This window comes from Phaethon lepturus, unplaced genomic scaffold, assembly GCF_000687285.1.
Source record: "Phaethon lepturus isolate BGI_N335 unplaced genomic scaffold, ASM68728v1 scaffold361, whole genome shotgun sequence".
NCBI lineage: Eukaryota > Metazoa > Chordata > Aves > Phaethontiformes > Phaethontidae > Phaethon > Phaethon lepturus.
The window spans coordinates 57,565-72,327 of NW_010516973.1; the positions used below are offsets into that span (position 1 = coordinate 57,565).

General features: G+C 34.4%; 1 protein-coding gene across 1 annotated transcript in view; it reads right to left on the reverse strand.

Moving 5' to 3' along the window:
• Positions 1-14,763, reverse strand: part of AKAP9 (A kinase (PRKA) anchor protein 9) — an 87,527-nt gene that overhangs the window by 44,280 nt on the left and 28,484 nt on the right. Inside the window, exons 13-19 of the mRNA XM_010296234.1 lie at positions 14,286-14,382; positions 13,345-13,437; positions 11,413-11,784; positions 10,213-10,437; positions 8,627-8,767; positions 7,978-8,093; positions 6,985-7,190 (exon numbers count right to left, since the gene is read on the reverse strand). Coding sequence (XP_010294536.1) covers positions 6,985-7,190; positions 7,978-8,093; positions 8,627-8,767; positions 10,213-10,437; positions 11,413-11,784; positions 13,345-13,437; positions 14,286-14,382 — 1,250 coding nt within the window. The remainder of the gene's footprint in view (positions 1-6,984; positions 7,191-7,977; positions 8,094-8,626; positions 8,768-10,212; positions 10,438-11,412; positions 11,785-13,344; positions 13,438-14,285; positions 14,383-14,763) is intronic.

The following is a 14,763-nucleotide window of genomic DNA, read 5'->3' on the forward strand; positions in this document are numbered from 1 at the left end:
CAGAGAATATTTTAGATGTCCTTTTGAGTATGCTTTTGGGCTCTGAGGCTCATCTTCAAAACTTTGTGACTATCAGTAACCCTTACTTCTTTGAATAACTTGCAATAATGACTTGCAAGATTGTCTTTAAAATACAACCAGCTAAAAGAAAACAAACCAGACAGTCACTGTCAGTCACTAACAACGCCCAGCTAACGTTAGTGTGCATTAACACAAAACTGTTCAAGTTAGTGATTCAAACGCACAGACTCAAGCGAGTGAAAGGAAGGACACACACATAATTCAGACAACTTCTCAGGACAAACAGACCAGAATACAGAACATCAAAATTCAACATTACTATTAGTGAACTGAAAAGTGATGAAAATGGGTAGCTGAACAAATCTAGTACAGTGCAGGGGGACTGCAGCTGTCCCTACTGATGGGCCACCTGGCACCTGCCTACTCCTCAATCTTCCTGAGGTCTGGTTCAGGGTAAGGGCATTATCCATTCTGTCTGAAAAGCAGGAGACACAAAGTTTGCCCACGGTATTAAATTGATAGCAATTCATCTAGAAAACAGTAAATTTGCCATGTTTAGAATTCAGGGCAGTATTCAAGCAAGACAAGTGACAGCAAACTCCTGAGATGTTTTAAAATCACACTTTCAGTATGAAATAGCAATACAGTAGTACATCATGATAGATAACTATGGTAGATAACTATTGTTGATCCACATTTAAAAATGAAGTGTTATGTCATTAAGCCGTTAGATTTGAAATGTCAGAAATAAATGCTATTGTGGAAAGTTTTTTAAAATGACAGTTTATTTCAATTAAGTATATTTCTGAAATATATTTAAAATAAATTAAATGTTTTGGTGTGGTTTTTAAACAAATAGATGTTGGTTTTGGTTAAGGTTTTCTCAAAAAAATACCTTATTTTGGGGAAAAAACAGTATGACTAAATAAGTTAAGAACAGCCAATGTCTGTTTAGCAATGAAGTCGCAATAATGGGTTTATCTTTGAATTTAAGTTCCTGGTTACTCCATGAATTGTGACTGCCGAACTGGAACAGTTTGTTTAGTTACAGAAATTGAAATGAAATTATAGTAGGTCAATTTTACAAATTGCCTTTAAAAATGTAGTTAGTACTCTTGTTGGATACAATTTCCTTACACTTCCTCTTGCCTCTTAGCCAGGCATGCAAATAACATTGGAAATACAAGTCCTCCGTTGGTGTTGTTTGAACCTAGCAAGAAAGTCAGACTCCTAGTTTTCATGTTTTATTTTTTTTTAACAAGTTGCAGCATGATTAACCACCTAGTTTACTTACTACACCTTTATACCTGCAAACATTCTGATAATAATATCTACACATTTATTTCACTATGGATGCAGCTCTATATATAACCCACATACAACAAACGATTTTAATTTAGAAAGGTTTTGTTTTGTTTAATTCTATCATATAATTGCTGAATTTTTTAAAATGCAGATGCATTTAGTAATTTTTTTTCTTCTAGTTATATCATTACTGTTTCATATCTCCTTTTAGGTATGTGGGATAAAATGTTACAAGCTCTTTTCACACTCCAAAGGGAAAAAACAGAAGCACACTATATGCATGAATGGGACAAAACCCCAGATGAATAGAATATACATTCACATGGCACCTTTTATCTACACAGGATTAACAGCACTTTCGAGTACTGCACTTTGGAACTTCAGTCACAAACTACTGTAGTGAAGTCACCCTAGCAGTCCCTGGCAGTCATTTTCTGCCAGCACACTAAATATTTGCAACAGGTTTCTATGGCATAAAGGCTTTCCTATAACATCCTAATATTCCATCCTCCTGGAGTGAAAGGAAGGCTGCAAAATGAGCAATTTCATATTTTTTATTCAATAGCTTTCTGATTTCTCACCACCCAATTTGGGTTGACTCTGGGTGTCTCAAAATATCAATAGTAATGCAGAAGTTTTAATACCTTCAGAATAGAAAGGACCTTCATTTAAGATGGCCATCCAGCAGTGGAAGTATTTCCAAATGCTGTGCCAAAATATTGGTTAAAGACCGAGTCGAAGGAAAACATATTCCCTACTGAGCCACCGACACACTTACTGCAGCACCTCATGCTCTTTGGAGGCCACCCATCTTAAGTACTGACCACCTAAGACCCTGCTTAGCTTCAGAGATCTCACAAAATAAAAGCCCTTATCACACTAGCACAGCTATAAACAAGATATAACAACGACATATTAGTTATTGCACAATCTAATTCTTTCTTGATGGAGTACAAATTATTTATGTAATGTTCCTGTTTTCCTTCTCAGGCGTAACCCATAATTCATGTCCTATAACCCTTATATTTTAGTAAATTATTTGCTTGAGAGGTACAGCTGAATTGTGCAATGATGACTGTGTATCAAATACAAAAATAAACATATAAAAAATAACTGGACAAATGTTCAGTCTGTTGCAAAATCAGCTGAACTTCTGACTGTAAACTTTTAGAGAAAAACTTAAAAATATTGATCCCTGCTCAGAATGTAATCTTTTAAAAGCCAGGTCCGGAATATATCTCTTACATTAATAGTATCACTAATATTATTACTTCTTCTTGCCAGTGACCACAGCAGTACACTTTGGCCTCCAAGAACTAATGACAAGATCTTAAACTCCTGTTTTGCTTATGTCAGTTCTTTTGTAATTTCCTTCCATTTATTCTGGATAAAAATAAAATAAATCAATGTTAAAATCTAATTTTGTTATATGGAAATTCTCAGAACAAAACATTGTAATTTACCTGAAATATAACTATAAAAAATTAGGAAAGAAAAAGAGAGCTGTCACCTAAAGTATAATTTGGGACATAGAAACTTCACTACTTGCAAAGATAAAAAAGGAAAACCAGAAAATATCAAATGCACACCAAACCTGTAATAATTCTGCTTATACTGTAGGGTTGGCAACTCAAATAGAAAAATCAATGGCAAATGATAAATATAGATGCCCATATTATAATTTTTATAAAGTTGCACTTAGGAATAAGAGTTCACATTAAATGTCGTCTTAACTGCAAAGTAAAAATCTCCGTATCTTTTTCCCCTGAAAAGGTCTTAGTACACAGCGTCTTCGTACAGCATCTTTCCAGAAGATTTTCAGTGGTGGAAGCAAGAAATAGAAATGTTGTCAAGTTTGACTAACTGCCCCTGGCAGTTGAATGCCTAAACCCCATTTTACTAATCCTTATACTGCTGTTCAATCCCTCACCCCAACAGAAACAAAACCAAATTGTCTGTCCCCCTATTTTTTTTCAGTTGACACAAAATAATAAATAGAATATAACTAGCCCAAATAAAATGTCTTCTTGTGTAAACTCTCTCCTTGTAACAAAAAACCCGAACAACAAAGGTTCATATTGTTTCTTTTGCCACAAAGCTTGCAGTTCAGCATGTCAGATGTTATGGCCCACAAAGCCTTAAGAAAAGTGCTTAATTATGCAGTCCTTACTCAGAAGCTTCAGGTACAGAAATTGTTTGTGAGCTGTCAATTGACATTTATGAAATATATACTTTGCATCATGTAGAGCTAGTATCTCAGTTTACTCCTGGGATTTCACCGAGGAATTAAGATTAGAGGTTACAAGTTGAAAACAAAATTATGGTGGTACAGTGTATAAAGCTATTTACTACCTTGTTTCTGGTACACTGTTCAAAAACAAGGAGCTCAAAAAGTAGGTAAGACAGTGCAACATTCAGGCAATGCCATTAACTGCACAGGATTGTCCAGAGCAACCTGCATTACTGCAGTCCCTCTACCCCAGGTACAACATCTGAGGGAGGAGAACAGCAAAGCCTGCTGGCTCTGTCATGATGATTTCCGGCCGAATCTCCAGATTTAGTTAACTCACTGGATTGCTTTGCACACATGCTGTTCGCTTCCAATGATATGTTTTATGACTGACATTTGAACTTTATTTGCTCTGCTAGAAATAAAATCCTGTGCTAGCCAATAACCTCAGCAAGGTCCCAGATAAACTTCTATATGGTCTATAAATCAGTTTGTGGTTGTAAGTATGTGACCTTAATGATTCAGCTTTTTAAAATGCTGAAACTCAGCAAAAACAGTATGCTGAATTTTGCTTGTCAATAAATATGGGTTACATTCAGAAAGTCAGCGAGAATTCACTTTATTAAACACATTATGTTTTAATTTTATTATTAGATTTTTATCGGTAAAAATTTATTGCTACAAATTTCCTAAGTAATTAAAAAGGAAGATTTGTTTGGCTAGGTGTTAGAAAATACAATAACACGCACAGGTTAAAATATAAAAGTAGTGTCTACCCACTTCTTCCAGAAAACAATGGGGAAAAAATTTTAAAAGCTTATGTCCTCTCAGGCCATTCAGTGGAAGTATAGGAAATGAATAACAACAGTCCTGTTGCTGAAAACACTAACAGAATTTGCCATCTAATTCCATTTGAAGATGGATCAGATACTTCAGCTGATGAAACACTCTCACTACTACTAGGGCTGTCTGACTGCCTTGACAGAACTATGTACACAGCAAGGATGCTGTTATATCATTTTTGAAAGAAAAAAAAAAAAAGAACAACTGTGAATACAACCTCAGGGATACATTACAAACTATACATTCACCCATTATAGCCACTGTAAGCTTGGGTGTTCTCTAATCCTCACTCTTTTCTTCTTCCTTTCATAACTATTTTTGAACGTAAGTAAAGATGCAAAAAAGAATACCAGAATAAACAACTGGTATGTGAACCACTCTATACCAAGGGGGGGCATTACAGTAACAAACTGCCTTGTTACAAAAGAATGAATCCTTACATGCCTCTTCAAAATACACTAATAGCAAATGCAAGAGCTAGAACAGTCAACCTTCACAACTAGCAGAACGGAATAGTTCTACTCAGGAGAGTACTCTTTCACCAGACTTCACCGGAAGTTAACAATACATTCCAATTACAGCGCCTGTTGTGCGTTTAGACAGCAGTATTACGAAAGCTAGGCATAAGTCTGTATTATGCCCATCCTAAAATACCAAATAAAGCTACTCTTAACTGTGTTTTTCTACATAGATGTAATGCAATGTTCTGTGGATTGGCATGATATAACTATGAACTAGGTTCACTGAATGCACTAGGTAATACCACGTAACTGTGGTACATGTAACTGTGACGGCCTGTGATCACTGCCTTAACCAGAACGCATTTTTATTTCTTTGGGCAATGTATGTTGTGAAAACCCCAATGCTTTTTACACACCTCTGACTAAACACTGAGAACACAAAATTTATAAACTGCTGGTTTTAATATAGAAAACTTATTTGAGATGCAGTTTACACAAAATTTAAGACTACTTCAGAATACAAAAGGAAGTGCCGGTAAACTTTGAGCCTGGTCATTGCTCCTTTTACCGTTTGGCTAGGAGACTGCATGGAAAATAGTTGCCAGTGGTTGAAGATGCTTTGAACCGCTTTAATATAAGCAAACTCTATTAATTTCCCACCCCGAAAGTAAAGTACAAGAATACTCAATTTTGAAAGAAGAGATTCCTTCAACTACAGCAGCAGATGTTCTCAATCTTTAAGGTCTCCTGGACAAGTATCAAAAATTAAGGTCAGCAGCTTAGTTTTCCAATTTAAAATCTGGGGGAAAGGCAAAGCCCTCAAAAGTCTGAGTTTTCAAAAAATAATTTTCCTCACAATTAATTATAGTGAAATGTGCAGAAAACAAAAGTTATGAGATTTTTTAATGAAACAACAGTACTACATGGGCATAAGAGTGCTTTTAGCTTGAAAAAGTCAGGAATCCTTAGACTGTAGCTGTGTACATTTCATACAGATAACCTTTTGAGTAACCAACTGAGAGAGATGTCACTGTGCTACAAGTCATACATCCTTTCTTAACTTCCCCCAAGGCTTAATGTGACCTATTTTTAAACCAAGAGGGAATTAACAATATTTAATAATCTACATTTTGAATGAGAGTTCATCTTCATTTATGATTTGTATTATTACTCTGTGGTAGAGTCTTTTTTAATAATGAAACGTAGTATTTGACTTCCAGTTCTTTTTCTCATTCACAGTAGTTAAAACTCCAGCCAAAACCAGATGTGTAATGTGTTTTAGTCTGAACTGATCTGTTGCACATTGCCTCCCCGTAAGACCCAGGATGAATGTACACATCCTTACACTGGCTTCTGTACCATGGGTACCTAAATGGCAATATGATAGAGCATCAGAGCATCTGTTCTTACCCAAAAGAGAAATGGACGGACGCTCCCCTAGTACAATCACAGGAAATTAAAAAGAGTCTGGGAGATTTCTTAAGACACGGTAAGCAATTAAGTACAACGTTAAAATACTCCTTTAGGCTTGCGTCAACTAGCACTCCTCCAAACAGCTGATGGGCAAGGCTTGGCAGTTAGAAAGTTCCTGGAACTGTTTCCGAAAGGCTGTTTGCATGCAACCACCCTCCTTAGGCGGCTAAGAAAGTTCACAAGCATATATACAGGCTGTCCCACATCAGCTGGCCAGAGTGACCAGCAACATCCCTATGTTCGTTAAATGCACTAGTAGAGATACAGCCTTTGACACCCAGTTCCCATTCCCCATATGTGCAGAGGAAGGTGTAAAGTTGGTGCAAGATGCCATGGAGCTATGTTTCATTCTCTTCGCCTCCTTCAACAAAAACTTGTTAAGTTTTGTATTCCTCAATCACTTTCCCATTCTGTTGCAGGCTTTACAACAGAACCCTAGGTATGTGTCATAACTGGTTTGGGGCATGACCCAGACAACTCCTGAAATGTTGTCTCTTAAGCAGAGATGTCATATGCATTCAAATGAAAAATAGATTTTTTTAAAAAAGTTTAATTTATTAATTAAAAATTTCAAAACTAAGGTTATTTAAATATATAATGTAAGTACGCGAAAGCTACTTGTTATGAAACAGAAAACTGTACAAACAGTACCTTTTTCATATCCCACACGGATACAGGGTTTTACTGACTCCTCTGTCTCTGTGTCCCATCCAGCTGATTTGGAAGGCTGGACTTTCCCAGACCGATCCAGTAACCCAAGAACATGGCGACCAATTGTCTCCTCCATGGCCACTGTTGTTTTCACAACTTCTAAAAGAATCTTCATGAGTTTCTCATTAGCCTTCTGGAAAACACGCCTGCAGGACAGAAACTAATCAGTCCTTTGATCTTCCCCTACTTTCAAAGTGTTTTTTATCTCTTATACACCTTTGTAACCAGGAAAGATTTGCAGTTGACACAGTAAAATTTCTTTTTTAAAAAAAGAAGAAAAAAAAAAGATTTCTTTTATAAGAGTAAAACCCACATCATATACCTAAGTACTAAAAGCACATTTGTGGTAAAAGTCAGTTCTTTTTACAAAATATGTAAGAAGTCAAACTATTTATTAATATTTGTACTTTTATCTTGGTATTTTATCAAGTTATTCTTTTAAAACAGAGGTCTACATTTGCCTGGTATTCATTATAAACTCTTTTCTCAAAATAACAATTAAAAAGATTGTTCAAAATCTGTGTTTTGATCTACACAGATCAAAAAAGTTACCAAATAGTCAAAAGGTATTCTCAAATACAATAATTATATTATTTTATATAGAATAAAAATAATTATGTATTTTATATATAAACATATTAAAACTTATTTCATATATGTATATGCAACGGGTATACAAATACATGTGTATAAATCACGTATATGATTCTTTGTGTGTAATATGAAAGATACAGTAAAATAGGTTAAGATTTGTTTCATCCTCTATGCCACTACATTGTTAGACTTGATAAAAAATAAGACATTGTTTAATCTAAAGTATATAAACTTAGAAATATGGTTATCTAGAATAAAAAATGTCATCATCAGAATAAAGCTTACAAATATTATTAATTTAGCAACAAGAACGTGATTCTCAACATTTGTTTTCTTAACTGTTCTAAGCATCTTTCTTTAGAAAGAAGAGCTGAAGATGTTTCATCAGGCTTTCTTCCTCCATCTTCATCCTCAAAGATCTGCTCTCTCACATCATTTTGGTTTTCATTTTCATTCTGAGTAAGTTTTTGCAGAGGGAGGGAAGACAAAAAGGACAGAAATCCTGGTCATGCCAGAATCGACATATTCTTCTTATATGCAGTAGAACATGAAATTTAAAACCTCAATTAGTTATGTTTTATTAATAAAACTTGTGCATCAAATTACAAATCAAGAAATACACTTCCTACATGGAAAAATTAACTAAAACATAAATAAGAACAAACCAGGAAATCTAAGTCAGGTCCTATTAGAAAGAACTTTGTTATGATGATTAAACAGTCCATCTACTTTCTGTTGGGTGTTGCTATAGCAATATGAAAATGTGAGTTTACTTGAGCAAATAGCTATTAGACTAGCTTTTGCTTACCTGAAGTAAAAAACTATGTCTACCAGTACCATTTCTTGATTCTTAAACCTGCTCTGTTGAAGCAATAACCAACATCTTTTAGGAAAGTATATTACATAAAAAGAGTAGCTGCAAAAAGGAATCTTAATCTTACTGTTTTTACATGCCACAGCTGCCAAGAAAGTCAAAGTCCATATTTACCTCTGTTTGTGTGCTGTTGTTTTGTAGCTCACAAAACAGCCTTTCTTTTCCGGGTACAGAATGTTGTTTTAATGATTCCAGTTCTTCTAAAAGCATTCTCTCTCTCTCTGCAACCAGGCTGTCATTCTCCATTGAGATGCGCTAAGAAAGAAGTGTTATAGAGGCACACACAATTTTTTAAGCTTCGGAGTATTAGCAAGTCCTGTCACTTCTAATTTTTTCCGTATTTTGCACAATAAAATTTCAGTCCACTTCTTTAAATGGTTACAAAGACACTGAAATATTTCTAGAATGGAATACAGCTAATAAGTACTTTTGGTATCTTACACTTTCTTTAAGATTTTCATGCAATTTGTATGCTTTCTGTGAAACACAGTGGTGACAATACAAATCACAAGGTTTATTTCTAAGTATTACATGCTATAGTATGTGTTTTACAGAAAGAAAAAAGATAAAGTAAGTAATTTTAATAAAAAGCCTACACACGCTCTGTTTCAGAAGAGCTAGAAGTGTTCGTGGCTTAAACGCAATGCATACATTCCTATGTGGTTCTATGGATAAACCATCCTTGGCATTAAAAAATGGAGAAAAGCCAGCAGCGTAAGTTCTACTTAACATTTTTCCTCAGTTTCAGGAATTTGCAACCTCTGATGAAAGACGCAGCTGCAAATTGTCAAAGAGGTAAAAGGAAAAAGGATGTATACATTGAAAGGAAAGATTATCAGGATAAGTGATAGAAATACACCTATGAAGCAGCTAGGAGAAACAGACACCTAGGATACAGGTGGCTGGCTCTAGATTTCCCAGCTCCTTGAGCCCAAACTTAAACAGAACAGAACCAGGTCTGTTCTGAACCTTTAGATAAGGTCTGAAGGAACCTAAAGCTCCACTCCACTGTGAAATCAAAGAATTTGAGAGTTCATTAATTACTATTTCCATGTGCATTTCTGTAATGTTACATTGTTGAAATTAAATCAGAGCAAGGCAGATTCTTCTGGATTCTGTTTGTCTTTCAAGGGAAGGAATCCTTGAAGACAAGTCTATAAATGACAATATTTTTGAAGATTTAATTATTAAGATAAATTAATGAGTTTCATTAGCATACTTACTATAGACTTTGAATAGATGCAGAGTGACAGCAAGTTGAATTTAAAAAGGCAAAGAAACAGCGGTGTTTCCCACCAAACCCCACAGATTTTGTTTCATTCCAACAGTGAGTGAGGACTTCATCTCCCATAAAAATAAAATACAGGGACATATATGTGGAAGGTGGCATGGTTTACAATGGCATCTGCACTCACTCACTCTTTTGGCTGCTGTGCAGCACTGCAGGCTTCCTCCAGGTTGACAGCAGTCTAAATTGATCCATCACTGACTGAGCTTTGATTAAAGAAATATGCCTTTTATACATATATGCATATAGGTGTTTGTATATGCACACACACAAATAGATGTGTGTGTGTGCATGTAATTTTGTAATAGTAACTGTAAATATGTGCATGTCTCTCAATATATAGAGGTACAGTATAAATAAATATGTCTCCTTGTCAACCCATGTTAACTCTTTGAGTCAAACCCTGTATTACCTCAGCTAATTGCACTTTAAGACTCTCAAGCTCTGCTAGGAGATGCTCTTGATTTTCTTTTTGACGTTCCATTTGCTGCATGTGCCCTTGTCTCAATAACTCTGTTGCCTGCTGATGTTCCTGATATTGCCGTACTAGCTCCTGTCGCATGTCTTCCAAACGTTCCTCATATAATAACAGCTGACTTGATGTTTCTGTGTCTGATGCCATAATCTCACTGCAGCACTGAAATATTGGAACTATTTTAGCATTTTAGGTTCAATTACAGTTTCTAGTAAATATTTAAATAAATTTTAGCAAATACTTTCACAAAATAAAGTAGCTATCACAAAAGCATTATCTTGTTGACTGCTTCTTGGTAGGTCCAGGCTTAGAACTATTCTCCATTTAAAAGACAAGTTTTTTAAAATAACTGTGAACAGTGTTAACTCTTACACTTTTAGTTAGCAGAGATCTCAACAGGAAATGCAGTGGCAGACATACGTTCATTTGAGTGTGCATGTGTACAACAAGAGAAGCTTTAGAGCGCAGTATCACACAAAACAGGAATATTACAGTTTACTCACTATTAAGATAATACAAGATCAGAATATTTAACTGTTACACAAATTTGAAAGTGTAATTTTTGCTTCAACTAGTGCCAAATTAAAAAAAACATTAAGCTTAGGATGAAATTGTGAAGTCAAAATTTATGACTGCTTTTTACCACATTTATTCCACACCTTATCCCCCACCCCATGTTTGTGAAATGCTAAATACGTATTTTACATATTATTTTATAGATTTTGTGTTCAGCTGATATCCTTTATCACAAGGAATTCAAACTCTTTGACCACTGTTTTTAACCTGTTCCCTGTATAAACACTAGAATATAACCTAGCTTACAAGAAGTCTTTATACAATTTATTGCCTGCAATACAGTTTTATCCATGAAATAGAATAATCTATTTCCATGTAATAGTCCTCCTTCAATGTCATATTCCTTTCCTCACAGCACAGCATAATGCATAATAAGTCAGGAGGAACACAGGAAATAAGGGCAGATAATTTAGGTCTGAAGTTGTCAACCCTTTGAAAGGGAAAGGGAAATATTTAAACGGATTTTTCACCTTAATTTTTTCATTGCAGTTTTCTCATTGAAATGAACTGTAAATTCATTAGAAAGATTATTCAATTACGCCTTTTTTTTTTAATGCTTACCGGTGTTTCTTCTGCCGTAAGCCCTTTCACATGGGAAAAAAGTTCTTCAGAAATCATTGATTCATGTGTGGTCTGTCCTAATATGCAACCAGGCTTGCTATTAGAATGAAGCTGTTCTACAAGCGAGTTGATCTCACCAGACTCTTCAGAGAGTTCCTTGCAAAGTGATTTCAATTCTTCTTCATGTTTACTGTCTTTTTCTGTTGCTTTTCTAAGATGGCCGTTAACCTCTTCTTCACTACACTGCATTTTAATTTCAGAATGCATTCCGCCTTGATGTACAGTCTGTGCTTGTTTTTCTTCTTCCTTCTGCCTAGCAATTCTTGACAATTCAGTCTGTTTGGCAAACGTTACACTCATTGACACAATAACCTGAACAAATAAGAAAAAAACTGTATTAGTTTATGCTTCACAGCATCTCCTACTGCTGAAGAAATCTCATTGTTGACCATCAATAATATATATCTAAAAGTACTAGAAGTTCTGAACTATGATTTTTTTTTTTACATAGGAAAACAGAAAGGTAAAAGAACATAAACATCTTGTCGATCTCATCAACAGTCACATCTTAAAATACATGCTGTATTTAGTGTAGTTTAATAAACTACGATGCTATTTTCAATTAAAATATATTATTTAGCACAGAATTATCTAGTTCTTTTTAAGAAAGATTTCATAAGGTAAATTTTAAAAGTCCTGGCATACTGACATAAGTGCAGCTGTGCTAAGCTTCCTCTGTTTAACCAGGCATCCTTTGTAAATATTTCACTGACATGGAATTTTGAGCTGTATAAAGACAGCAGTGCCATCTGCTTGATACTCAGCACAGGAATTTTACTTGACCAGAAAGAAACTTCTACTGGCATTAAATAGCTGCAGTTTCAGTTACAACAAGCTAGTAACTTTTGAATCGTTAAGTATCTCCTTCCAATACAAACCAATCCCTTTGCCAATCATGTGAGCAGTTCTTTTCTAGTTTTACAACATAAGCTACAAAAACTGTGAAAAAAGTAGTATAATAAATACAGAAGTGTTACACTTGAAAACATCTAACTCTTCTTTTCCAGAAAATGCGAGTATGTCTTTTGAACTTACACAGGCCTTAACAAAACCCTAGCAAATCCTGTACTTTGCTTTCTCATAAAGAAGGGTTTTCTTGGCAGCACATGAGAGAAATGGAACTTCTACTTCAGAAACATGGATTACTTAAATTAGTATCATCATCTAGTGCTGGCTATAACATTGTTATTAACTGTGATTGAAAACCTTTTTAAGAAGTACTCCTTTGGGTTTGTTGTTTGTTTTTTTTTTTTAATTTATGTTAATTTATTTTTTATTGATGCCATCATATAATGAAAGCAGAGATAATTTTTCATTCTGCAGAGAAGTGAAAAATTTTTGGAAGTCAAAAAGTGAGTAAATCCACAAACAATTTAATACACTCTACCCATAAAATGTTATGTTTAGTTCTCATGTTTTAGAGAAAGGTCACCAGATCCAAATAAAAAGTATGCATTTTACACAGTATATTAAAAAGCACAATAAAATATAATCAGAAAATAGTGTGAAACTATTAAGTGCAAAATCTTTTGAAATGACCAGCTGTTAAGCCTAAAGTAGCAAGAGAAATTCACTCTCTAAGCCTCTGGATTGTCTAAATAAATTCTAACGTCAAGTATGGTTGCATGCTGTCTATTTTTTTGGAAGTATTAAAGCAAAACACCACCACCACCCCCTACATGAACAGAAATTATGAGTTAGGAATAGGAGAGACAACTAAAAAAAGACAAAATATTTCAGAAATCTTTTTTTAAAGACTTTCTCCTTTCAGAATCAGCTATATTGTTGCAACTATCTGAATTGTCAGAAATGGCAAATGAAAGTGACAATATTTTTAAAATATATTTTAAAATAACAAAATAAAAATAATACCTTTGCAATTTCTTCTTCTAATCTTTCTTGGTACTGTTTTTCTAGCAACTGAACATCATCCAGATCATTTTGCATTTCAATTTCACTAGCAAGCTGTAAGAAAACCATTAAAACTCAGATCATGGTTTTTGTGCTTTTACTTCATTAATTTTAAAAGTCTCAACCTGAGAGATATTTTTTTTCCTCAATTAGGTTATCTTCATTTCATGTAAATCACATAATTTTGTACCACAACATAAAAGAACCGGGCAAAGAACTTTGCCTTGTTTCCACTTCAAAATTAGTTCTAAAAGTTGAGTTTGCAACAACTGTTCTTCCAGCACTATTTGAATTGTCAAATGCAGAGAAAACAGGTAAGAAAGCACAGGATCATAGTATAAAACAGCATCACTATTTTTCAAAATGCAGCATCATTGAGCCAGGTTTCCATCAGTATTAGGGGAGGAATGTATGCAGTCTTTTCCATTTACATTTGGTTTCTAAGATCTTTGGGATTATTTTTTCAATTTTTTTTCTGAAAACTGTGCACTCTATACTTAAAAAGTGCTAGGATTTCACTTAAATTGCTCTTCTTCCATAACTAGTGTTTAAAGAAAAGTCACAATATTTTAGACTTCTGAAGAAATCCCAGAATTTGAACACTAATTTTTCTCCACTTCAGTAAGTAGCCTAAACCAAATGTCTTGTTTCAAAGAAACAAATAAAATAAAATAAAGAAAACCCAGAAACAATAGAGCAAGCTTTATTCCTCATAATTTCCAGAAATGTTTTTCAGCAAAATTTAAATCTTTTTCCTCTAAGATGGACTGCCTAATAGTATAGCTGATAATTATTTTACCACTACTAAATACTAGTCCATATTTAAATTTCATCTTAGAACCCAAAGCATCCAAATTATATTGCCCATTTGTATATCAGCTGTCAACTGAGTGATACAATACCTCCAGTGCTTCGTCTGTTCTTTGCTGATGAAGATTTTCAGTGCGCTTCATTTCCCTGAAGACTTCTTTTAGCTTTATTTGTGAATCTGTGGATACACTAAAAATGTAAAAGAAGCGGGGGAGGGGGGGAGAGAAATCAGTATTTCAATATATCTTTTTTTCCTCTATTCAAATATGCATTATATGAATATACATACATGTTATATATATTTAAAGACCAATAACAGCAAATATTTTCTTCAGAACACACCTACTCCAATGCCATTAATTTCATATACTTGACTTTATAATTCATCTGCCTTCCAAATGCCAGCTCTTCCTCTCAATGTAACACATCTTGACACCAGTTTTGCCAAGAATTCACAAATAAGTTACTTTTAAAGCTGCCTGAGACTATTTCGTGCTCAATAACTATATGCAGTTAAGGTGGAGACAAAAGTGCCTGTTTGAATCGTAAGGATATGAAAGAAACCAGAAT